Source organism: Eulemur rufifrons, chromosome 8 (assembly GCF_041146395.1).
Source record: "Eulemur rufifrons isolate Redbay chromosome 8, OSU_ERuf_1, whole genome shotgun sequence".
NCBI classification, from domain to species: Eukaryota; Metazoa; Chordata; class Mammalia; order Primates; family Lemuridae; genus Eulemur; species Eulemur rufifrons.
Window position 1 is genome coordinate 105,812,554 of NC_090990.1, and position 26,348 is coordinate 105,838,901.

The 26,348-nt window shown below is 43.7% G+C and overlaps 1 protein-coding gene across 2 annotated transcripts; it reads left to right on the forward strand.

The window, feature by feature from the left end:
- The first annotated feature begins 1,875 nt into the window (after positions 1-1,875).
- ACP6 (acid phosphatase 6, lysophosphatidic) lies at positions 1,876-26,348 on the forward strand. 2 transcript variants are annotated; one of them, XM_069480729.1, is made up of 10 exons: positions 1,876-2,558; positions 14,664-14,792; positions 14,912-15,042; positions 15,403-15,482; positions 18,840-18,927; positions 19,745-19,877; positions 21,583-21,683; positions 23,799-23,894; positions 25,330-25,495; positions 26,149-26,348. In XM_069480729.1, exons 1-10 carry the CDS (start codon positions 2,340-2,342, stop codon positions 26,290-26,292), a joined length of 1,287 nt encoding a protein of 428 aa, XP_069336830.1. In that variant the 5' UTR covers positions 1,876-2,339; the 3' UTR covers positions 26,293-26,348. The 2 variants fall into 2 exon arrangements, with proteins under 2 accessions (XP_069336830.1, XP_069336832.1); XM_069480731.1 differs by lacking the exon at positions 26,149-26,348 and having other exon boundaries at positions 25,330-26,141.

Consider the following 26,348-nt stretch of genomic DNA (forward strand, 5'->3'; position numbering starts at 1 on the left):
TGCATTGTTAAACTATAGGGTGTGGGATGTACTGTCCAGTGAGGCACTATTAGGTAATTCACAGCTGCTAGCAGCAATTGATGAATTCATAGCTTAAAAGGGGGGAAGTAGGATGTGATTGCTGTCTCATTTTAATGCCTCTCTGGGACTAATAATTTGAAAGGGCTCACATTCCTCAGTTAAACATTTTTTTTTTCTTTCCTCAATACCACAGACTGGGTGTCATACACAACAGAAATTTATTTTCCCACAGTCTGGCAGCTGGAAGTCTGAGATCAGGGTCCCAACAATGGTCAGGTTCTGGTGAAGCCTCTCTTCCTGGCTTGCAGATGTCGCCTTCTTGCTGTGTGTTCACATGGCCTTTCCTCAGTGCATGGGTGTGGAGGGAGAGCTCTCTCTTCCTCTTTTTATAAAGCCACCAACCCTATAGGATTAGGACACTTATGACCTCATTGAACCTTAACCACCCCCTAAAAACCCAATTTCCAAATACAGTCACACTGGGGGTTAGCGCTTCAAAATGTGAAAGAGGGGCAGAGGGGCAACTGAGCCTATAGCAAACAGTATTCAGTTTTTAATTACATCAGTACACACAATAAGACTCCAAAAATTGAGTTCATGGGCTGGGCCAGGGAGAAAAGTATGACAAATGTGCAGTGTTCCAAAATGACCCTCCCCCCACCAGGGAACAATCAGAACCTTCCAGCTTGATAGCAGTCCCTATCCTTTTTGAGGGGTTTCACAGAAGACAATTTTTCCATTGACAGGGAAGGGAGGTGAGGGGGTGGGGGGGCAGGGGAGGCAGAGCTCAGGCAGTGATGGCAGCAATGGGGAGCAGCTGTAAATACAGATAAAACTTGGCTTGCTACCGCTCACCTCCTGCTGTGTGGGGGGGGGTGAGAAGGAGGGCGCCCCCCCTTCCCACGGACAGGGTACGGGTGTGGGGAGGCGCAGCCGGACCTCAGGGGCCCAGTCCCTAACATGCCTGGGGGTTGGGGACCGCAGAGCTTGATGAACAGAATTTAGACTTAAGTCAGGAGCCACGCTCCATTGGTATGTCTTTACTTCTGGCCCAGTTTGATTCAAGGATAGAATCTACAATGATTAAAGGAACGGTTAGACTTTCCTCACAAATGCCTCTCCCCTCAACTTGGCCTTTATCTTGAGATGGACATGTACGGTTCTAATTTGAGTCCTGTTGCAAAGATCTGGGAACACAAGCTTGGAATAGCTGTACATTGAATAGAAACCAGACCAGGTGATAAGCCTGGCATTTTTTCTGGGTTAACTAAGGTTCTTTATTACTGGGACACCCGCAGGCAAGGCCTGGATTTTTCCACAAGAAATATTCTGTATGTCAGTAAACACAACAGTAAGCTTAAAGTTCTACAGGATTGCGACGATTTATGCCAGAGAATTTTTGTAAACATAAAAGGTGGATAGTAAATGAAGACTAAATATAAAGTACCTAGTGCCATGCTTCGCAAGGGTAATCGCTCAGTAGGCGTCTGGGCTTCTAATCCAGCAACCACTCTTCCAGGACTTGAAGAAAGTCTTCTACACTCAAAACTAGACTCGAACTACTCCCCACCGCCACCCAGTTCTACCCTGTCCTCGCACTTCCTCCCTATCCCTGCCTAGCAAACTCTCTGGCCGCACAATTTCACCTCAACCCAACAGCGGCCCCGGCAAGCCGGACCCTGGCTGGCGTGACCTGACGCGAGGCACGCGGCGGGGGGCGGGGCCAGCTCCCCTGGGCGCCCGGGTGTGCGCAGTCTTGTGGGAGTTGTAGTTCTCACAACTCTGAGTCTACGGACTAGGCGTCACCACAGGACTCGTCTTCCCGTGCTCCTCTGCGCGGGTCCACTTGGGAGAGGTCCCAGGGTGGGTAAGGAAGTGGGTGGGAGCTTGCTTTATAGAAAAGTGGAATCCGGTCGTTTGTGTCAGTGGAGCCGCTGCCGCCGAGCAACTCAGGGCTGGTTCTTGTCTCTTCAGGAGTGCTGGAGACCAAACTTGAAATGCAAGTTTAAGGTTCCCTAGAGAGTGAAAGATAAGGAGCTGAGTTCTCCCCCAGCCCAGTCAGCAGCAGGACCAACCCTGACCCGGGTTAAAACTTCCAGCGGGCATTCGCTGCTCCCACCTCCGCTTCTTGTCTCACGTTCCCACTCGGGGTTTCCCTCAGGGCCGGGAATCGAAGTGGTCCCCGCTTGTTAGAGCGCTGGATGGACGCGCCCGACAGTTCCCGTGAACTTGAGGGCGGCCGCTGACACCGCGCCTGCCAAGGGCTCGTGTTCGCCTCCTGCAGCCGCAACCCAGAGGGCAACTGAGGGGCTACCACCATGATCACCCGTGTCTTCAGTATTCGCGTGTGGGCCCCGGTGGGCGTCCTGACCTCGCTGGCGTACTGCCTCCACCAGAAGCGGGTGGCCCTGGCCGAGCTGCGGGGGGCCGACGGCCAGCGTCTCGAGGACCGCAGCCTGCTGGAGCTGAAAATGGTGCAGGTCGTGTTTCGGCACGGGGCGCGGAGTCCTCTCAAGCCGCTCCCGCAAGAGGAGCAGGTGAGGGGTCGGCTGGGCTGGGGCTGGTGGGGCGAGGACCGTGTTCCAGGTCAGGCACGTCTCTGGAACACACACCTTCGGAGTTTTACCCGCGCGGACACAGAAAACAGCAGTAGCTAGTAGCTCAAGTAGGAGCTTGAGCAAAGGGGCTGGCTTGGCGCCCCCAGCCGTCCGCACCTTCCGATTGTAGAACAGCCCCGGAACTTCCAGATTAGGCCCGATGGGTCAGGCCAGTAGTGCTTCTTAAGATGCTTGGGAATCTTTAAAATTCAGATTCTGATTCAGCAGGTGTGGGGTAGGGCCAGAGAGTCAGCGTTTCTTTTTTTTGTTTGTTTGTTTGTTTGTTTTTTTGAGACAAAGTCTCACTCTGTTGCCCAAGCTAGAGTGCCATGGCATCAGCCTAGCTCACAGCAATCTCAAACTCCTGGGCTCAAGCAGTCCTTCTGCCTCAGCCTTCCAAGTAGCTGGGAATACAGGCGTGCACCTCCATGCCCGGCTAATTTTTTTTTTCTCTATATATTTTTAGTTGTCCAGCCAATTTTTTTTCTATTTTTGGTAAGGACAGGGGTCTCACTCTTGGTCAGGCTGGTCTCCAACTCCTGAGCTCAAACGATCCTCCCACCTCAGCCTCCCAGAGTGCTAGGATTACAGGTGTGAGCCACCGCACCTGGCCGAGAGTCAGCATTTCTAACAAGTGCCTGGGTGAACTTGAGTACAAGGGTGCAGTGCCCTTTTATGTGAACATTTTGAAGGTTGTTTGTTGGAGTTGCAGGGACCTTTGTGACAAGAACCACCTTAACTGGGATCACAGAAGGTCAATGCCTTTGGAAATAAATTTTACAACAGCTTTTTCTCAGGGTTTGCGGGAGACCATTTGAGATCTCTTGAAGGTTTTTTTGGTAACATATTCTATCTCTTGGGGTTCTCCTTTTCCATTTCAGGTTTCTAAACCTATAGTGGAAGAGATTTGAGTTAGGAAGAAAATTAAAAACTGGCTAGTCTGTGGCTATGTCTTAAAATCTGTCTGGTTTGGTTAGGATAATTATTACTAAAGCAATAAATAATTCATTTTTTCAAATGATTACCCTTCCTGGATGTGACCTTTCATATCAGGAAGGCCTAATGAAGAGGAATAGAAAACCTGAAATCCCCAGGCCCCTGGTGTCACATTTACCTGTGGAGTGCTTTTGCATAGTTGGTCTTCTAGGTTGATGCTGCAGTAGGTGGAACAGGTTGTCCAAACCTGATACTGGATGTACTCTTCATGATCACAGTTGCTTTCCAGAAACCCTCAGGGGTGTATCTTCACATTGTACAACTGAAAACTCATTTTTAAAGGCTGGCTATGCGTGAAATCAAACATCTAAAGCACTTCCCATGCAAATAAATATGTTTGGCAGGTACTTAATTCTATTACCAGGTTTCTAGTTAGCCTTTCTTTCTTTCTTTTTTTTTTTTTTTTTTTTGAGACAGAGTCTCACTCTGTTGCCCAGGCTAGAGTGAGTGCCGTGGCGTCAGCCTAGCTCACAGCAACCTCAAACTCCTGAGCTCAAGGGATCCTACTGCCTCAGCCTCCCGAGTAGCTGGGACTACAGGCATGTACCACCATGCCCGGCTAATTTTTTCTATATATATTTTTAGCTGTCCATATAATTTCTTTCTATTTTTAGTAGAGATGGGGTCTCGCTCTTGCTCAGGCTGGTCTTGAACTCCTGAGCTCAAACAATCCACCTACCTCAGCCTCCCAGAGTGCTAGGATAGTTAGCCTTTCTATGGCTATCCTACTTTCTCTCTAATACTAGAATTTTTATCTTTTGATGCTTTAATCTTTTTTCAGTCCCTTACTTTTTACATTAGATCGTTAAATTTTCCTTATGATTTTGTACACACATAGCCTATCTCTTATGTACACCCCTCCCCCATTCTTCTCTATTCTTATTACAGAAGGGCTGGGAAGTAATATATAGGAATATACATATATTCCTGTTAAAGACAAAGTTATCAGTGGTAGTAGAGAAAAAAACTTTGAATGTGTAGGCCTAGACCTGGTATGTACAGTATATATATTCCCTGAAGGCTCTGGAAAAATATTCTTTTAGGGCTTTCTCCTGAGCCAGAGGATGTGTGATGGGTATCTTTTGCCTTTATGGTGGAAGGGACTATTGGAGCTTAGAATACCAGCTTCATTCATCTGTGTGGCCACAAAATATTGAGTCCATGGCCTGTCTTTGCAATTAGAGAAGGCACATTACCTCTCCTGACTGCTCATATTCTCCAGACTTTAGGCAGATGCTTTAAACATCTTGGGTTATCTAGTATAAAGTCTTGTGCATAAAAGCCAGGGGTAGGACCAACTCTCTTTCAAATTAGGCTATGAGCAAATGTCATCAGCCTCTTAAACAACTTGTTTCTCGATATTCTTTCTCAGGTTTTCTTTTCAAGATCCAATTTGATAGAGGTTGTTATTGAGTTTTTCTAATCTTCCTGGTTCTGCTATTAATTGTAGCCAGAAGCTACTGCCTGGCAACACTTCTAAAATTAAAATTGCCTTTGGTACATGTTTCCTGATTTCTGACTTGTTTATAGATAAATATATGTGACAAGTCATTTCTTTCAGTTATCTCATGAATCTTCAGAAAGTAGCATTGTTTCAAACTAGATGTATTATTGTTTTCTTATGGCTTGAATGGCTGTTGGTTTAACCTGTCTTGCTAAAAGATGGTATCTGTGCTTTGGAAATAGAATTATGTAACTTGATTGGCCATTTTTTTTGATCGTTAGAGTAGATCCAAGTGCACTTTGAAAAGAAGAGATTTGGCCTTGCTTTCAGTTTTCCCTCTGCTCCTCCCTAGACAGTGGCAAGATAGATGGTCCCCATCTGGGCAGGTTCTTTAGTTTTTATAAAATAAAGTCCAACCTGCTCCAGCTTCACTGTTGATTAAGGCATTTGGATCCTTATTTATTTAATAATATAGACAATCTGGGAAGCATAATACCACTATCATTGTTGCTTAATGCCTATACAAAGCTCAGCTGAGAGAAGTGGTATTCAGGAAACATTGCATGAAGGATGTGCCAGTCAGTCCATCCATTCTTCTGGATCAATGGTTCTTAACCTTTGTGGAACACTGAACTCAACTGGGAAGCTTTAAAAAATACTGATGCCTGGATCTCCCTCTGAGAGATTCTGATTTAATTGGCCCAGGGCATCCAGACATTTTAAAAACTTCTCTGGTGAAGCTTTGGAATAATCTGGAATTGGATAGCATTGAGAAAGTGAAGGCCCCACACAAGAAAGATCCAGATATGATTAGCCTAGGATAGGGCTTGGGTATCAGTAACTTTTGAAAAATTTCCCAGTGATGCCCCAAGGTTTAAAACTATTGCTTTATTCTAAAATCTACACCTGGAAGGTTTTTTGTTTACTTTTATGTAGATTTTTTCCTTTTACTGGAATGTAGCATATTGATCCCAGTATAGAATTGCCTGAAATGTGCTTTGGTAAGATGCTATCTTTCTATGTTGAGAGAACTAGGAGAAACAATCCCACAGAACTCATTGCTGTGACTACTGAAAAGATGTTCATTATATTACTCTATCCTCTTTATGAGGACCCTTGGGAGGAATTTATCTGTTAGTGTTAGAAATGGTATGCTTCTCCTGAACAGTTGGCTTGCTTTTGTCTTTAAACTTGTACAGCTGATCAAGTTTCTCTTTTTATATAAAAGCCAGAAAGCTTAGTGCCAAATCTATGGCCCACCTGTGAGTAAATGGTGTGCATTTTTTGGTAGTCTTATTACTGCATCCATTTTTTGTCCCTACATTTGTTTGCTTTTGTCTTTCTTGCCTACTTTGAATTGGTTGTCTTAGTATATTTTAGGTTTTGTTATCAACTACTTTGTTACTACTTAAAGATGGAGTATAAACAAAATAAGCATTATCAAGTTAGTCTTTGCCACTGACTCAGAAGCTGAAGAGCAGGAACAAGGATGAGAGTGTGTATGTGGGATGAACACTATATATGAAACTGATGTATCATCCATTCTTGGAAATCTGAAAACGTGTGCTCTAGACTTGACATGACCTGAACTTCAAGAGTTGTCTCCTGGGAAGCACCAGAGGTCCTCTACTGGTGACTGTGCCTAACAGGAGAAGATTTCCTAGTGAGGCTGAATGGCCCTATGGACCTGTGTGTCAGGCCCTGTGCTGTTTCAGGAAAATCCCAGGGTGGTGTAGAAAAACAGCCCTCCAAACTGAGATGGTGCGGAATGCAAACCATTCCCAGGTTGAAACAAACCAAACCACTTTTGCTATACACACTCTTCACCACCTCTGCTTTGCTCAAGCTTTCTAGCTATTTTTGGAATTCTGAATGCCATCCTCTCTTTCTACCCAAAGAAATGACCCAAACCAATCCAGCTTGATGAGTTAAGTGAGTTTATTAGAAGTTACTTACATAGAGCTCTCAGTCAATAGGAATCCTTCAGGCATGCAGAGAAGGCAGGAGTTCTTTGGAGAGTAAGATCCTCACTGTCTGCCTGTTTGTGGAGTTAAATTTCTTTTTGGCAAGTGACACAGAGCTTTCTCTCTGCATCATTGTATATATTTACATACAATATAGGTTAAGCATGCACAGTCCTTTCCATTAGGCAGGGACTTTAGTGTTACAATTAACTAAAGGGTAAAAAGGCAACTAAGACGGCTTAAAACAGTTCAAATTGGTCTTAAGACTTATGACCATCTACACAAAAGGAGCTACTTAAGAACACCTTTTGTGCTTTATACTTCTTTCAGCTTTTCTGTTTTGATTTATACCTCTAAATCCAAAAGAAACCTGCTCGAATTCTGTTAAACATTAAAAGCCAGTGGCGGGGAACTTGTATTTTTCCTTCATGTGCCAGACATTGGACTTACAAGGATGGATAATTCAGTCTCAGCTTTAAAGGGGTTTACAGTGTGAAGGAGGGAAACAAAACAGATTTCAGTTATAGGAATATGCTGGGAGCACTGGGAACACAAAGGAGGTATCTCAAACTTAAAATGTCCAAACCTGAACTCAACTTTCCACCTGTTCTTCTGTCTTGGTCTTAGTTTTACTCAAGGAATACTTTCATTACCCTTGTCACCTTAAGCACACAGGCTCAAAATCAATGTAATTTTTTTTCTTTATTCCTTGTTTACCTACCAGCAAAACATCCAAATAAAGCTTTTATATACTCACTTGCTGTTAGGGTAGAAAGACTCATAGGTGCTTACTGCATGGGTAGAGAAAGATTTCTTATGCAAATATATAAAAGTGGAAAAAAAAGTTTATTTTATCTTCTTGTGGTAGGGTGGAGAGAGAGAATGAAAGAGAGAAGGGCAATAGAGCTGGAAGAAAGAGAGCAGGGAGATGGTGTGGCATCCCAAAGAAAAGGGCGATGCCAGCAATGAGGCCAAGTGGCTCGCTGATTTTAAGGGGGATGAAGAGAAGAAAAAAAAAATAGTGACAGCTGTCAGTTGATAACAAAAGCGGAAGCAGGTCGATAACAAAAACTGCAAGGATGTCAAAATCCAAGAGTTGGCTTCCTGCCTTTCCTTGGAGAAGGGATTGTCACAAATGTGACTCTGTCCTCGAGATACGGTTGAGACTGTAGCTTGTTCTTCTGCTGTTTACTCAGGAACTCTGAAAAAGCAGATTCTCAAAAAAAGTTTTGAAAGAGAGGTTTATATCTCTTTTCCGTCTGTTAGCTCCTTTCATAAGTTGTGCAAAACAGAACTCCTGCAGGGTACTTGTTAGTGAAAGAACTCGCAGGATTGATCTTTAATGGCTACTGGAGAAATTGTGAGATTAGGTATTTTCCTGTTATTTTTGCAAGGCCGCCCTTACACTTGCCAAGTCTAATTTAAATGTCTTACATCTACCTCTTCTGTTTCTACCCCCATAGATGAGGCCTTAGGCTTTCATGTAGACCATTGCTGACATCTTAAAATTACCATTTCTTCATCTAGTCTTCTCAATCCAATTATGATGTACACTGCCAGCTTTCAAACTACTCTGTGGACCCTGTGGACTAGGGGGATGCTGAGTGGCTCTGGGTTCCCACTCCTACTTCAACTAGAGAAATTCCAGTTTTTGCCTTTATATATACAAATCTGAAGTTAAACTTTACTTAGCATTTACTAATTAAAAAGTTTGCAAACCATTCCCAGGTTGAAGCAAACCAAACCACTTTTTCTATACACACTCTTCACCATCTCTGCTTTGCTCAAGCTTTCTAGCTATTCTTGGAATTCTGAATGCCACCCTCTCTTCCTACCTACCACTTACTCACAAGTCCAGATATTTCTTCATCTAAATACTATTTCAAATGCTGTTCCTTCCATGAAACTTCCTGAATCCCCCAGCCAGAAAAGGTCTGTCTTGCCTTTGAACTACTGTGGCCTTCATATAGTTTCTTGCTATACATTTCAGTTTCTATTATGGTATTGCTCTCATTTACAGTCATAGCTTGCTTTCTCTGCTAACCTGAAAACCCATGAAAGGCAGGGTCAAGTTATCTCAAGTTTGGTATCTTCCACAGGATGTGACAAATTGTTGGAGCTATTAATTGTACCACCTGTGTACTAGGCCCTTAGCTGGGCATCCAGAATACAGAGGTCCATAGATGACCCAGTCTCTGTTCTTAAGAAGCTAAGTCTGCTCAATAGGACAGACCAGTAAAGGAGCTCTCCTAATACACTTTGGTAAAGGATACCAAAGAGAGCCACCAAGGCTGCTGTGAAAGCACAGGGCCATGGTCAAGGCTTCTGGGAACCTTTAAGTTGAGTCTTATGGAATGAACAAGTGTCTTTCATTCTTATTCATTCCATAAGAATTTAAGATGAAGGGAAAAGAAAATTCCAGGCAGAAGAAACATAATGTTTAATGGCCAAGATATATGAGAATGGTGCTAGGAAACAAAGTTGTGTGACTAGAGAGTAAGTGTGTAGGGCAGGGAAGAAGTGAGGGGATGCTTGAGAGGAGGTGGGTCCAGCATGCGGTCCAGCCCTCTTGAAGGGCTTTATCCAGGGGAATTAGAGGATCAGAAAGAAGGAGCAATGATTAACTGTGAAAGAGGGAAGAAGGTCTCTCTGCGAACACCCAGCCTTCTGATGTCAGCTAGGGCAGCACCAGTTAACGGGGAGGCTCAGGTGTTGGAGACGGGGTGCAGGTGGGACTGAGACAATGCCTTTTGGAAGAATGGAGGGCCTCGTCTGTGCAAAGAGATTCTGAGACTCCCAGTGACACTCTCCTGGGATAGTTCTGGGAGGGGTAAAGATAAATACAATGATAGATGACAAAGTAGGTTTTCATATGCCAGTTTTAAAACAAAGAAGTAAAAAATTGAGTTAAATAATGTTCTTTTGATTTTGTGCTGTAGGAATTCAGATTAAGAAAAACCACTGAAAGCTGGAGTGGTCACTGGTAGGGAAGTAAGACTTGAGCTGTCCTTGAACATTGAAGAGCAAATGGATGGGCACATAGGAACAGTAATCCCTACAGGCAAGGGAAGCAAGCTGAAAGAAGATGCAGAGGAAGCAGTGGGCAGGGACTGGGTTGCAGGGAATAAGAGAAGCAGTACAGCTGGGGACAGGAGCTGGACCAAGATGTATAAGTCCCTGAAGGCCAGATGCCTACTTCTGAGACATTAGGAGAAAGCTATTGATATGACAAAAATGGCTCAGCAAGATTAAGTGATTTTGAAATACACAATGCATTCTTATTTATTGTACTTACCATTCTGTGCAATAGATCGCTAAAGCTTATTTCTCCTAACTGAAATTTTGTACCCTTTCCTCAACATCTCCTTTTTCCCCACCCACCTTTCACTGCCACCCTTTAATAACCACCATTCTACTCTCTATTTCTATGAGTTTGACTTTTTAAGATTCCACACATACAGGCATACGTAGGAGATATTACTGGTTTGGCTCTAGACCACTGCAATAAAGTGAATATTGCAATAAAGCAGGTCACACAAATTTTTTGGTTTCCCAGAGTGTATAAAAGTTATGTTTACGCTACATTGTAGTCTATTAAGTGTGCAATACCATTATGTCTAAAAGAACAATGTGTATACCTTAATTAAAAATGCATTATTGCTAAAAATGCTAATGATCATCTTAGCCTTCATCAAGTCATAATCTTTTTGCTGGTGGAGGGTCTTGCCTTGATGTTGATGGCTGTTGACTGTCAGGGTAGGGTGGTGGCTGCTGAAGGTTGGGGTAGTTGTGGCAATTTCTTAGTAAGATGGCAGTGAAGTTTGCTGCATCAATTGACTCTTCCTTTCATGAGAGATATCTCTTTAGCATGTGAGGCTGTTTGATAGCATTTTGCCCCCAGTACAACTTCTTTCAAAATTGGAGTCAATCCTCTCAAATCCTGCCGCTGCTTTATCAACTAAGTTTATGTAATATTCTAAATCTTTTGTTGTCATTTCAACAGCGTTCACAGCAGCATCACTAGGAGTAGATTCCATCCCAAGAAACCACTTTCCTTGCTCATTCATAAGAAGCAACTCTTTATCCATTCAAGTTTTATCATGAGGTTGTAGCAGTTTAGCCACATCTTCAGGCCTAGTTCTAATTTTAGTTTTTATGCTATTTCCACCACATCTGCACTTACTTCCTCCACTGAAATCTTGAGCTCCTCAAAATCATCCATGAAATTTGGAATTGACTTCTTCTAAACTCCTGTTAAGGTTGATATTTTGACCTCCTCCCATGAATCACAGATGTTCTTAATGGCGTCCAGAATGGTGAATCCTTTCCAGAATGTTTTCAATTTACTTTCCCCAGATGCATCAGAGGAGTCACTATCTATGGCAGCTGTAGCCTTACAAAATATATTTCTTAAATAATAAGACCGGAAAGTCAAAATGACTCCTGAATCCATGGGCTGCAGAATGGATGTTGTGTTACTGGGCATGAAAACAACATAAATCTCCTTGCACATCTCCATCAGAGCTCTCAGATGACTAGGAGCATTGTCAATGAGCAGTAACATTTTGAAAGAAATCTTTTTTATGTTTTTTGAGCAGCAGGTCTCAACATTGGGCTTAAAATAGTAAACCATGCTATAAACAGATGTGCTGTCATCGAGGCTTTGTTATTACATTTACAGAGCACAGGTACAGTACATTCTTAATGGCCCTAGGATTTTAGAATGGTAAATGAGCATTTGTATCAAATTAAAGTCACCAGCTGTATTAGCCCCTGACAAGAGAGTCAACCTGTCCTTTGAAGCTTTGAAGTCAAGCATTGATTCTTCCTCTCTAGCTTTGAAAGTCCCAGATGGCATCTTCTTCCAAAAGATGTTGCATCTAAATTGAAAATCTGTTGTTTTACGGTAACTACCTTCATCAATGGTCTTAGCTATCTCTTTGGATAACCTACTACAGCTTCTACATAGTACTTGCTCCTTCATCTTGTATTTTTATGTTATAGAGATGATGTCTTTCCTTAAATTTCATGAACACCTCTGCTAGCTTCCAACTTTTCTTCTGCAGCTTTCTCACCTCTGTCAGACTTTATAATAGAGTTGAAGAGAGTTAGGGCCTTGCTCTAGATTAGGCTTGGCTTAAGGGAATATTGTGACTGGTTTAATCTTCTATTCAGACCACTAAAACTTTCACTATGTTAGCAATAAGGCCGTTTTGCTTTTTTATTTGTTGTTTTCCCTGGAGTAACACTTTTATTTTTTATTTTATTTTTTTTTACTTTTGGTAAATTACTTTAATGGACACCTTACTTCCAAAGGTCTAGCTCGAATAAGAGTTTCCAGGAGTGAGAACAGTAAAACGTGAGAAGGTGGTTTGCAGATAGTGAGTCTGACAGATGCCTCAGCTCTCATTGCTTTCACCAATCTTACAAAAAACACGCAGTACTTACCAGTTTAACAACAAACATAATCGAGCACCTACTTCCCAGCCCTGGAGAAACTGTCCCAATATGATAGGGAATGCAAAGAAATAAAACCCATGTTTCTACTTTCAAAAAACCTAGGACTTATCATCTGGAAGGGATCACAGTGATGCTGTAGTGTCCAAGTCCTGGGGGGGCCAGAGGCTGAGTGGACCCCAGGAGTCAGGCATCCAATCCCAGGTCCAGGACGGTTGCTTTCTGGCTCAGTCATTTCCACTCCCGCTCCCTTATTTTTCCATTTCCTTAGTTCTCATTCCTGCGTATGGTACAGGCCACATCTGAAGCTGGTTCAGAGAGGCCGCCACATGCCTGGGTCCACGCTGCCCGCAGAACTCTAAGCCTGGTTCCACAGCCTAGTGGCACGGCTTGAACCTTGCAGCAGCCCGTAGGCCCCACTCTTTGTCTTCCAGAGCTCAGATGGATGGATCTCTTTATTTTAGCCAGGGAGGCTTGTGACTAAGAGCTCCCTTTTCTCAAGGAACTACCAGTCAATAAGAGCTTCCGTCCCAAGCAGAGTAGCACTTTTAATTTCCTTCAAAAACTTCTCCGTTGCATTCACAACTTGGCTAACTCTTTGGCACAAAAAGCCTAGCGTTCAGCTTATCCCCGCTTTCAACACACCTTCTTCAACTAAGCTTTATCATTTGTAGCTTTTGATTTAAAGTGGGAAATGTGCAACTCTTCTTTTTACTTGAATGCTTAGAGGCCATTGCAAGGTTATTAATTGGCTTAATTTCAATATTGTGTGTCTCAGGGAATAGGGAGACCTCAGGAGAGGGAGAGCAAGGAGGGAGTGGCTGATGGGGGAGCAGTCAGAACACATAGAGTATTTGTTGATTAAGTTTACTGTCTTATATGGACACTATTCATGGTGCCCCAAAACAATTACAATAGTAACAGCAAAGATCGCTGATCACAGATCACCATAAGAGATGTAATAATAACAAAAAAGTTTGAAATATTGTGAGAATTACCAAAATGTGACACAGGGACAAGAAGTGAGCACATGCTTTTGGGAAAATGGCATTGATAGACTTGCTTGATGCAGGGTTGCCACAAACCTTCAATTTGTAAAAAATGCAATATCTGCAGTGTGATAAAATGATGTATGCCTATATTACTAAAAAATTAAATTTTAAATATTTTCACCACATAAAAATAAATATGTGAGGTGATGGATTTGTTAATTAGTTTACATTAATCATTCCACCATGTATCAAAATATCATATTGTACCTCATAGGTATATAAAATTACTATTTTTAATTAAAAATAAAATACATTTTTAATGGAATGAAAAATAATTTTTCCAAAAATATTAATTAGGGGTTTATGTATATATGGATTGTTGGGGTGGAAGGGAGGAGTCTATCGCAGGTTTTTGCCTGCAGTGATAAGGTTTATACTCTGACAGTAAGATAATGGAAGGGCCATTGGGATAACTTTTTTTCTAGCCAGTGATCAACAGGGCTTGGTGTGGGGATGGTGGAGCAGCAGGGAGCCAGGCGTTTGAGTTTTGGAGCCCAGGAGAACTGTGGTAGCATTAGGAGAGAGTGGGCATTTGGAGCTCTAAAACCTGTGGCCACTTTGATGTTTTGAAAACCATTACAGCACAATTGGGGAAGGAGCCGGATTGCAAGGAATAAAGGAAGATGATGAAGAAGCAGTCTTCTTAGATGGCAGCTGTTTGTTTTCAAAATTGTATGAAAGGAGGGGAAATATGTGGTAGTTACAAAAGGCATTAAGTAGAATCTTTAAGGGGGGAACAGGGCATAGAAACCTGCGGATTGATATTACAAATATGGTCACTGAGATCATACTTCATTCGTTCACCAATGAATGAATGAATTTGTGTGCCAGCCATTCTGGCCACTTCTCCGCTTTACTTCATGGTGGGCTTAGTGCCAGAGCAGCCTCTTAACAGTGATTGCTTGTGTAGCAATAACAGGACTTGGGCTAAGGACACCTGCAATTATAACTCATCATCTTTTCTTCCCTTAATTGGAGCTAGAGTTAAAGTTCCTTTCCTTTCTTCCCATGGGAAGGTTATGGGCCTCATGTCAGAGCGATTCCAGCCATGTGTTCCGAGTGCTGCTGGATGTTAATGCTGTAAGCTTCAAAAACGTTTTTTAACCATGTGTTGTTTTTTATGGTCACACAGGTAGAGTGGAATCCCCAGCTATTAGAAGTCCCACCCCAAACTCAGTTTGATTACACAGTCACCAGTCTCACTGGTGGCCCGAAACCACATTCTCCTTTCGACTCTCAATACCGTGGGACCACCCTGAAGGTGAGCAATGCCTCCTTGCTCTGCGGAGCTCATTGCAAAGCTTCCATGATATTCTTAGGGCTGCATTCAGCAGGCTGTTAGGTGTTTTCAGTCTTCTCTCTCTTTCTTCCCCACTTTAGGGGGGCATGTTTGCTGGGCAGCTGACCAAGGTGGGCATGCAGCAGATGTTTGCACTGGGAGAGAGACTGAGGAAGACCTATGTCGAGAACATCCCCTTTCTCTCACCAACATTCAACCCACAAGAGGTCTTGTGAGTCACTTGAAAAAGGGTTGTTGCATACATTTTAAGGTCTCGAGCATAAGGAAATCTGTCCTAACTTCCTCGATGATTCCCACTCTCACCCAAGGTAGTTTGGGGGACAACTTGTCATGATGCAGTTACCCTTTTGTCACAGGATCCTGTGTACAGGTGGTCAATGGAGGTCATCATTCATTGGCCTTCGAGTCTCTTAGGGGCAGCCATCCTCCAGGGAGGTAAAGAATTCTTCCTAGCCCCATAGCTCCCTTTATGCAGTTTTGAAAGACTCCCAGCTGCTCTGTGGAATAAGGTGGAGTGTATGTAACTAAATGTTTCTTTTATGAGTGTCCCTACCTTTTAATTTTTTTTCAGTGTTCGTTCCACTAACATATATCGGAATCTGGAGTCTACGCGTTGTTTGCTGGCAGGGCTTTTCCAGCGTCAGAAAGAAGGTTTGTGTTTGGGGTCTAGAAGTCAACGCCTGTCCCAGGCACTCGCTCTTCTCACTTTCAAAGCTCCTCTCCCTCTTTTGGTGCCCGTTCACTTGGTCTCTTTTCTCCTGTGCCTGTGACTTCCATGGTGCACCTATTCTGGTGGGTCCTTTCCTCTCTGGCCTTAAGTTCTGTCCTTACCAGCCTGCCCTCGATAGCAGCAGCAAGGCATCAGCTCCTGCCTTCTCCTCTGAAGCTTCTACACAAGCTGCACACGGCAGTCCTATCCAGGGCTTGTGAACAATACAGGGGGCTTTTTGCTTAGGTGAGACACTGCTGACAAGGAAGGAGGGCAGGAGGGACACTTAGGTGGGACCTGAGACTGCTGGTACTGTTTTGATCTTGGTGACAATCTGCAGCATGACCCAGATGGTATTAACAGTATTCTGTCCAGCCTTTCCTCACTGAGAAAGTCTATTGAGTTTGGGTTTTGGCATATCCAGCCAGTGAATGATTGCAGTCAGTGGTTCCCAACATTTTCACCCCCAAGGACTGCATTAATTGTTCTCCCTTGTGGATTCCATATATTGAGGGCCTTTGGCCATCAATGAAGCTGCATTTTGCCATTTGTAATTGATTCAAATTTACATTTAATCATTGGTCTGAATTTCAGATCACCATGCTCTCACTAAAATGGTGCCATAAGGCAAAGCTTCTTGTTATTTTGTTTAGCTTCTTTGGCAGTATCTCAAATAGAAACAAAATTTCTGTCAAACCTTTAAAAAATATGTAAGATAATAGAATCTTCAGGAAAGAGGAGGCTGGTCTTGCCCCCAGATGGGTTGGGTACTGGTGCTAATTCTGGCTGAAGTTGGCTGCTGCACACAAACAGTATATGTCTAGGTAACATAAAACAAATAAGACAGGCTCCCCTTACTTGTTGGGAGCCCTTGAATTCAGGAGTAATCCACAATGCCTGATCTTCTGAAAGCTCTCACTTGCTCAGCTTCTAAAAAGCAAATGTCCTCTTCTTAGAAACACCAAAAGAGTAACTGAGAAGGAAAGAGGTTTCTTGGTGGTAGCCTTATCCACAGGCAGATCCTAGACTGATGATGCCCTAGGTTTCCAGCAGGGAAGGAAATGGTATCATCACTAGTCTCAGGTGTGGCTGTCTGGGTCACAGCTCCTTGCACTGGACCCAGAGATATTGGGACTCCAGTTTGACTTCTGTCACAGCTACTTCCATGCCTTTCCCAGTATTAAGGGACTTGAACAGACCAAAGAATCCAGAAGATGCCACCATTAATGGAAGTGGTGCAACTTTGGGATACTGTTTTAGGAGTAAAATCCTAGAGAACTCTAGAGGCTTCCGGGTAAAGCTACAGAGAATCAGGCTGTGGGGGAAGCTGGAGATTGTTGTTCTTCCCCATTTGATCAGTCATTTATCCAACACATATTTGAGTTTCTACTTAAGTGTGCCTTATTTATCATAAACTGTAGGTCTAATATCCAGACATCAGTATCAGACTCCAGATAGAAATATTAGAGGTTTATAGTGTTGTTAGTGTTACATTAGAGGTTCAGATAATAGTCATTGTTATTCCAGCACTCAAAGGACTTAGTACAGTTATCCCTGGTATCCTCGGAAGGTTGGTTCCAGGACTCCTCCCCCCATGGCTACCAAAATCTTTGGTTACTCAAGGCCCTCGTAAAAAATGGTGTAGTATTTGCATATAACCCATACACATCTTCCCGTATACTTTAAATCATCTCTAGATTACTTATACAGTAATACCTAATACAATGTCAATGCTATGTAAATAGCTGTTATACTGTATTTTTAAAATTTGTTTTTTTTATTGTTGTATTGTTATTTTTTATTGTTTTTTCTTGAATATTTTTGATCCACAATTGGTTGCATTCGTGGATGTGTAATCCAAGGATATGGAGGGCCAACTGAATCCACCAAACATTGATTGTTCTAAGAACTTTGTGTATATTAACTTAATTCTTGTAATAACCCTATGAGGTAGGTACCATTATTAAGAGAACTAAGACACGGAGAGGCTAAATGATTTGCCTGGGGACACAGAGCTGGTAAATGGTGGAACTGGGATTCGAACTCTGGCAGTCTGGTTTCCAGATCCATACTCTTCACTTTTATGCTTGACTGTTTCTCTGAGGACAGTGTATCTGGAGAGGGCCTGTGATCATTTGATCTATTCTTTTCACATGTCCTGCAGAACACTAGGATTTTTCACAGGGGTCTCTGAAACTACAGGAAAGGAGGAGGATGGGACATGCAAGTGTTCTACGCTTTGGACCCCCACCTGGCAGCCATCAGCCCCTTTTCTTTTATTACTTTATATAATAGTGAGGGGGGAGGTTCCACTGCTTCAGAAACAATTAAAAATTACTGGTATAGTCCCAACCCCTTGATTTTCAACTGAGTCCCAGAGAATGGTAGTGACTTCCCAAGGTGACCCTGCTGATTAGTTGTGGATTGAGGACTAAACTCCTCTGACTTTTAGTCTGATTTCCTTCTCCTGTCCAGACCTATGAAGTGGGTCTGAATTCCGATATTCTAGTAAAGTTACCATGGGCTACTTTTAAAGTCCTAGGGTTCCGACTCAATAATTTTGGGTGGAATAAATAGCTCTTTGGGACTTAGATTCACCTAATCACTCTGTGAATTGACCTCAGTGAATTCCAGTTGCTGCTGATGAGAGCTGCTTCTTTTGCCATTAGGCCTGAGTAGTGTGGAAAGAGAACCTTGCCATAGGCACTTGGCACAGAGCAAAGCATGGCATTCTTTGGGCACTGACAGGAGGGAATAAGGGTCCTTAGGAGCTCTGAGCAGCAGTGAGCTGCTATGAGGTGTATAAGAAACATTGTACTCTAGTCTTTGGTTCCCGGCAATTCATTCTCAGTTTGTCATGTGGTAAATCACCATACTGGCCTGTAGAATTGGACTTCGAGAAGCAAGAAAGTAACCTTGTTCTGATAAAGTCATTCTTTATTAGAAATGCTTAAGTGCTAGTGGTGCTTTGAGGCAGAGATTTTTTTAGAAGGGATCAGGGAAGTACCAGTCTGATCCAGGTCTGAACCTGCTCTAGTCTATTTGTGGCCCAATAGGAGGGCTTGTGCTAGACAGAACAAGGCTGCTACTTGCTCTTTCCATTATTCAGACCATAGGAGAGCTCCTGTTGGCAGGGCCAGGGCACGTTGAAGGCATCCACTGTCCTTAAGGAGTAACTCGGATAATCTGCCTGCTGGAGCAGCTCCATCTCTGTAGACAAAGGGAGGGAGAAGTGGTGGAGATGTTGGGAAGAAGACGCTGACGCCTCTTCCTGCCTGTGCTTCCTACCTTCCTTTCAGGACCCATCATCATCCACACTGATGAGGCAAGCTCTGAAGTCTTGTACCCCAACTACGAAAACTGCTGGAGCCTGAGGCAGAGGACCAGGTAACTGTCCCTAGATTCTTGCTCACCAGTGGGGGACAGCCTTTTATCACCTTTGCTGGCAGGACTCTGCCTATACTGAGGGCCTGCCCAGACTCCACCACTGGTGGATAGGGGATAGGAGGGATCGAACTACAGTCAGGTCTGACACCAGATGTCCAGGAAGTGAGGAAGCTCTTGCTCACAGTGGCAGGCTCCTAGTGCAGGTACAGAAAGCCTGGGAAAGCCACATGCAGGGCTAGACAGATGGCATATACAGCCACAAGTGGCCTTTGCTGTTTACAAAGCATTAGCTTCCTGACAACCCTGGGCTCTCAAGTGGGGCAGATGAGGAAACCAACAGGTTACATAAAAGATGATTGAGCCCGTCATCGACCTGCAAGTCCTGGTGTACAAACACAGGAAGACACAGAGTTCCCTTCTCTTACCAACATGCTGTCATGTAGGATAGATTGGTTTGTTCAGTTCTCAGGTATTTCTGGGCTGCACTAAGACCGTGTGATATGTATTCCATAAAAGAAAGACAGTGCTGTTTTCAGACAGACCTGGGACATGCTTGCATCATTTTTAATATAATAGAAGTTAACTAGAGTGGGATTTGGAAAATCCAGCCTTTTATCCCAACCCTGGTACTTGCTAACTTATAAGTCATTTCACCTCATAGAGCCTTAGTTTACTCATCTATAAAATTGGAATAATACCAGCTAATTCCAGTGGGTTGTTGTGAGGATTAAATGAGATCCCAAATGTTGAATGAAGCACACTTTATAAACTGTTAATCACCATACAATATAAGGCATTACTTTTTATTTTTTATCAGAGGCCGAAGGCAGACTGCCTATTCACAGCCAGGAATCTCAGAGGATTTGAAAAATGTGAAGGAGGGGATGGGTATTGACAGTGCTGACAAAGTGGATTTCCTCATGCTCCTGGACAACATGGCTGCTGAGCAGGTTGGGTACTGTCTTCCCCAGGCTCTGGGGTTGGGGAGCCTGGGACAGACACCTGGATGAACTGGCTCCTGAGGTAGAACTGGGTGGAGAGAAGTGGTGGGACCCTCCTCATTTGGAGGCACCTGTGCTAGGATTTCCAGATGGCATGGCTATGGGGACTGACGGGTAGGGAGCAAACTGGGAGTAATCTTCACTCACATTTAACTCCAGATCGGAGTTTCTGAAGGAGATTCCCCAGAATACCCAATATGTGAGTGTAGGCAGGGGCGGGGTGGGTGATGGGTAGGAAGGGATAGGTAGGATCTAAAAATTTTGGAATCCCTATTTATTGTATCAGTTTTTGGAGAGTTTATATGTACATCAGCATATCTTAAAAATCTGGAAGCCTATAGTAAAGAAAGCTGGTGAGGCCAGGTGTGGTGGCTCATGCGTGTAATTCTAGCATTCTGGGAGGCTGAGGCAGGAGGATCGTTTGAACTCAGGAGTTTGAGGCCAGCCTGAGAAACAGCAAGATGCCGTCTCCACTAAAAATAGAAAAAAATTAGCCATGCATGGTGGCAGGCACCTGTAGTCTCAGCTACTTGGGAGGCTGAGGCAGGAGGATCTCGTGAACGCAGGAGTTTGAGGTTGCAGTGAGCTTATGATGATGCCACTGCACTCTAGCCAGGGGGACAGAGCAAGACTCTGTCTCAAGGAAAAGAAAAAAAAAGAAAGCTGGTTATTCTCTTTTTCTTTTTTTTGGAGACTGGGCCTTGCTCTGTCATCCAGGCTGGAGTGGAGTGCAGTAGCGTGATCATAGCTCACTGTAACCTCGAATTCCTAGGCTCAAGTTCTCCTGCTTTAGCCTCCCAAGTAGCTGGGACTGTAAGCACGTTCCACCACATCCAGCTAATTTTTTAATTTTTTTGTTGAGATGGGGTCTTGCTATGTTGCCCAGGCTGATCTTGAACTCCTGGCCTCAAGCAATCCTCCCACCTTGGCCTCCCAAATTGCTGGGGTTACAGGCATGAACCACTGTGCCTAGCCAAAAGCTGGTTAATCTTTAAGCCTGTTTTCTTCAAACTTATTTAGCCACAGAATCTTTCTTTATGTAATAAATGCCTAAAGCAGACTACACAATGGGAAATGTTTCTCTAGATTCAGAAATTGGATACCCAGTTGGACACTCAAAGGCAGTATTGGATTCTCCTTCCTTCTCTTATGAAAATGACAGTGTGCCCTGAAGGCAGAAATGTACCTTGTGCTTATGTGTAACATGGGTTTAAGGTTACAAGGCAAGAGTTCATATAAAGTATTTGTATGGCATACTTTTTAGAAGTCATTTTGGGGAAAAGGAAGGCTAAATGGAAGTTTATGAATTCCTTGCCTTATATTTTGAATAAAGGCAATAAATAAATAATAAAATACAATCTTTGTATTTTAAGTTTATAATTTTTTTATTTTTGTATTTTAAGTTTAAAAAATTCAAATGTTTTTCATTTTAGAGCTAACGGGGAGCCATCAGAAAGGGAGAAAAAAAATTTTTTCTTGGCTTTCCTATTTCTAGTAATAGCTTCAGAAGACCCCTGGGGACATAGCTTCGTGGGCTGTTTAGGCGTTCCCCAGGAGAAGGCGGTCCCCTGCAGGCTCCATGGAAGTTGATCAGCTGCCAGGATCAGTAGGTGAGAAGCAATTCTTTCTAAAACTGTACCTATGGCCCTTTCAGGTGCATAGACTCCCAAGCTGCCCCACGCTGAAGAAATTTGCACGGCTGATTGAACAGAGAGCTGTGGACACAGCCTTGTACATCCTGCAGAGGGAAGACAGGTGAGGAGCCTCTGGCTGCTGGCATAAAGTCACGCTTGGTCTGACCTCCACGTGTGTGGGAAGAGGAGTTCATCAGGCCCACTCACACCTGCCAGCTGGTGTCTCTGTGTGCGAGGAGGCTAAAATGACCCCATTCAGCCTACTAGCAGGCCTAGGTCCTTACATTCTGGAGCAGGGACTGGTGACTTAGTGAATCTATTCCCTATGATACACAACGAGGAAACACCACCCTTCTGTCTGTCAGTCATTCACTTTTTCCTATTGCTTTAATGTTTAAAGGATTTGGGTAGGGGGAGCTGAAGGAAGAATAACTATTCTCACTTCATTCATCACTTTACAATTTATAAATCATTTTCATATTCACACTGTGAGTTCAGTGGCATTATGCCTGGCTTTATAGATAAAGAAATAGTAGCTGGGAAACAGCTTCCTGGTCTGGACTCAACTGGCAAGTGGCAGAGCCAGGACTTGGACCCAGGTCCTCTGACTACCAATCCTGTGTTTTCTCTATATTACCAGTACTTAGGCTTCTGTTTCTATCAGGCCTGTTTCCTGAGTACCAGGGTGGAAAGTTTCTCTCTTACCAAGTTTCAGGAGACACCTTTTTCTGATTAAGAGCATTCAGCTTGCTCTTGGACTAGGTGATGTGGTAGAGGAGATAGATGGGAAGTAGAGGAATAGTCCTGTGAAAGACAAGTGGCAGAGGAAGACATCTAACTTTTTTTTAAGAATTTGCACAGTTGATTGCGTAAAAATAAGAGCCTCTGACTGCATTCCTTCCATGTCTACTTGTGCACTAGCCTCGGGCATCCAGAAGGCTCTAGCCAAGCCATACAGCTTACTGCCACTTCCTTGGACTCGCCAGGTTCCTTTTTCTGTTAATGAAGTGGCCTTACCAGATCTCAATTGTCACTGCCCTCCCTTCCATCAACACACATACTTAATAAATCTTTTAGGCTGTGTGGGCCATACAATTTCTTTTGCAGCTACCTATCTCTGCCCTTGTAACATGAACCATAGACAACATGCAAACAAATATGCAAGGCTGTGTTCAAATAAAACTCTACTTACAAAAGCAGGCAGGTTGGATTTGGGCCATGCCATGGTTTCCTTTCTCCTGGTTTAAATCATTTTAAACAAGACCTTATCCACTGTCCTATCTATTTGAATTAGCCCTGGTTTTATAAAACTGCTGTTTCTTCAAGGATAAATGGTTACAACCTCACAAGACCGTCCAACTTGGCTCTGCCTATACACATTCTTCTAGAAAGTATATGTTGCATACAATGTTGGTTGCCTACTCTTCATTCATTGCTGCAACATTCCTTGATTTACCCAATCACCATGAATAAAGATCAGTCTAAGCCAATCATGCCAACCTTATTCCCTTCCATCAGTGATCGGGTTCTGGGAATTCTAGGAGAGGTATTTTTTTTCTCTTTGATAAAAATGAGAGTCACAAAAACAAAGCCTTTTTGCACTTACCAGCCCTTATCTTCCTGCTTTGTTCACTGCTGTGAATGGATGCTGTGAGTTGCAGTAGTCACCTTGTGACCATGAGGTGACATGCCTGGGAATAAAAGTGATGGAGCCACAGAGCCAACCGTGGGGGCACTACTGCTGAACTTCTTGTTAGGTGAAATATATAAGACGTACATAAGAAATGTTCTTATGGTCTAAACTTCAAAAGAAGGAAGGCTGGCACATAGGACATATAATTTAGGATGTTCTTGTTCCTTCTGATCATTTTTCTAAGAGTCTTCTGGAATTTCTGGAAATCATTAACCCCTGTCTTTCACAGCTTTGTTCTTTTATTTCTCAAAGCCTAGTTCTTCATAACTTCTGTGGGTTGCCCCTCTCCTACTCCTCCAGCCCCTCCCATCTCAGTTGTATATCCTGGTGCTTTTGTTGTTGGAAATCTTTGTTCCCAGAGAACCCTCAGACTTCACCCAGGGCCATTTCTCTCCTTCCTGCCCATCGCTGTCCCTTGTGCATTACTTGTCTTTCTCTCAGCTCTGTCTGATTGAGCTCCTGAGGTCCTAGGGGGCACCACCAGCTATGTCCCCCGAGTGCTGAGTGCCCTCTGGGTGCTTAAATGTTGTTCACTCTTCACAGGGAAAGTCTTCAGATGGCAGTAGGCCCGTTCCTCCACATCCTGGAGAGCAACCTGCTGAAAGCTGTGGACCCTGCCACTCCACCCGGCAAGATCAGGTGCCTGGCACAGCAACTCTGCTTTGTGCAGCTGAGGGCCATGGGGACTTCTGGCTGCAGGGAGGGAACCCAAATCTTAAGGGGACAAGAAGCAGTATATCAGTGACTGAGGGTGGATTTTTAAGAGACCGTGAATTTTAAAGAGGTTCACAACCTTTTTTACCCTTCTTCCTATTGCTCCCCTCCTACTATGATTTAGCAAAAAAGAATCCTAAATTAATTTTTCTATTTTTTTAACTAATTGAACATGTTTCAAACAGTGTAGCCAATATGATATCACACTGATTTCTTATTATAATAGTCCAAAACAAAGATAATTGCTTACTAGATTGTATAGTTTGAACACTTTCATTGAGTGTGCAGAGGTGTGATATCCATTAGGCATCTTAAAATGTTGGAAGTGGCTCATAAGCCTCCGTTGCCAGTTTTGTGGCCTGGAACCCCAGGCTGGGACCATGGATTTGGAATGTTATATGTCCTAGGACTAGGCACTTGCTAAGCAAAATGTGGTCTGAAGACAAACAGCTTCACCATCCAAGAACTTGTTAGATTCTCAGGACCCAGCCTGATCTACTGAATCAGCATCTGCATTTTAAGAAGATCCCCAGGTGATTTGTATACACCCTAATGTTGGAGGAGCACTGTTGTAAGGCTGCCTTCTTGAGAGAGAGAGATTGCACATAGCTAGAAACCCACAATGAGTACAGGAGGAGGCATAGTGGACAGTGAGTTGAAACAGGAACATTCAGGAATTTGGGGCCAAGATTTATAATGGCAAATCATACGAGCGTCCTTCCCTCTCCTTCACAGTCCCTTCACAGTTCTTGCTTTGCCTTGTGTCTGTAGAATACTACAGGATCCAATGCTAGTCGCCTAGGTTTAGAGTCAACAAATAAAATATTTGATCCTTCCTAAGAGATAGGTACTGGTATCAGGCAGATGTAGATGAAAATGACACCTTTATTACTGCTTAAAGCCATTTGGAGAATGTTTTCAGAGCCAAACAGTCTTATTAATAATCTTTTGAATGAACTTAATTCCCCAAAACTGCAAGCTTCCCCAACAAGGAACAGAGCTTGCCCTACTAAACTTGTCACATGGCTGAAAGTAGGAGGAGCATTTGCCAAAGGCTGGTGGGACCTAAAGAGAGAAGAAAGGTGGGGCCTAAGCCACACATTGAAACTCACCAGGGGAGGAGTAAGTGAGAGGGTGGGAAGGAAGAGGCCAGGAGAGTTGCTCCAGTGAGGACCTTTCTCATGAAGACATGAGGAGTGGGAATAGGTTCTCCCCACCATCTACTTCAAAGGAGTTTTATACCAGACTCAACACCTGGTTTCTGAGGCAAGTGTTGTTCCTTACTCAAAGAAGGGAGTCGGTGTCCTGGCCTCCAGAGTCCTGAAGCAAAGAATTGTAGAGAACTGTTTCCTCCTTGCAGAAAGCTGTACCTCTATGCAGCTCATGATGTGACCCTCATGCCTCTCCTACTCACCCTGGGGATATTTGACCACAAATGGCCACCATTTGCTGTTGATCTGACCATGGAACTCTACCAGCACCAGGAATCTAAGGAGTGGTTTGTGCAGCTCTATTACCATGGGGAGGTAAGACCTCAGAGGTGGGATTGGGGTGGCTAGGCACCCTCCCCCCAATCCCACCCACCTGATTTGGCACCAGGTCTCCATCCTCAGGCCCAGTGGAGTCTCTGTTGGTCTAGTCAGCTCTCTGAATCCTGTAGGGGTGACTCACAGCTGTCTAGGCATAGGGCAGAACTTGGCATATGGTGGCAGGGTGGAACTTGGGTTCCATCCCAATTCCATCGTAGACTCCTTCTAGGAACAGGGCCACCCTCTTTCTCTTCTCCTGACTGTCTCTGCCCATATGTGACATCCTGACTATGAGGCCTGTTTTGAAAATTAATGATGGTGTCTTGGGGAGGTGATGTGTGCTGTCAGCACCCTTGGTGCCTTGACTGCTCGTCAGGGCTGATGTCCAGGACAGAAGCTGTTAGTTCTCCCAGCATGTAACTTGACTGTGTCTACCCAGTCAATTCAACAAACATTCCTTAAAGGCCTTTTACAAGCAGGGCATAATGCTTTAATTATGGAAGATGACCAGGTAGAAGGGCCTTCCTGGCTGTTATATGTTTGCACACACATACTACTTGGGTCAGAGCCTCTCAGGCCTCTGGGTTCATCTGAAAACAGCAGAAAGATGGTGTCCTCAGTGGACCTGCTGAGTTACATCTCTTCCGCAGGAGCAGGTGCCGAGAGGTTGCCCTGATGGGCTCTGTCCGCTGGACAAGTTCCTGAATGCCATGTCAGTTTACTCCCTAAGCCCAGAAAAATACCACACACTCTGCTCCCAAGCACAAGCAGTGGAACTTGGAAATGAAGAGTGACTGATTTATACAAGCAGGACATGTTGATTTTTAAATAAAATGCCTTTATACAATGC

What these genes read in the sequence shown, in the direction of transcription:
- ACP6 (XM_069480729.1), top strand. Translation starts at nt 2,340, where the DNA reads ATGATCACCCGTGTCTTCAGTATTCGCGTGTGGGCCCCGGTGGGCGTC. An exon ending in CGCTCCCGCAAGAGGAGCAG is followed by an intron (nt 2,559 to 14,663) that starts GTGAGGGGTCGG and finishes ATGGTCACACAG; the next exon opens with GTAGAGTGGAATCCCCAGCT. An exon ending in AGCTCTATTACCATGGGGAG is followed by an intron (nt 25,496 to 26,148) that starts GTAAGACCTCAG and finishes TCTCTTCCGCAG; the next exon opens with GAGCAGGTGCCGAGAGGTTG.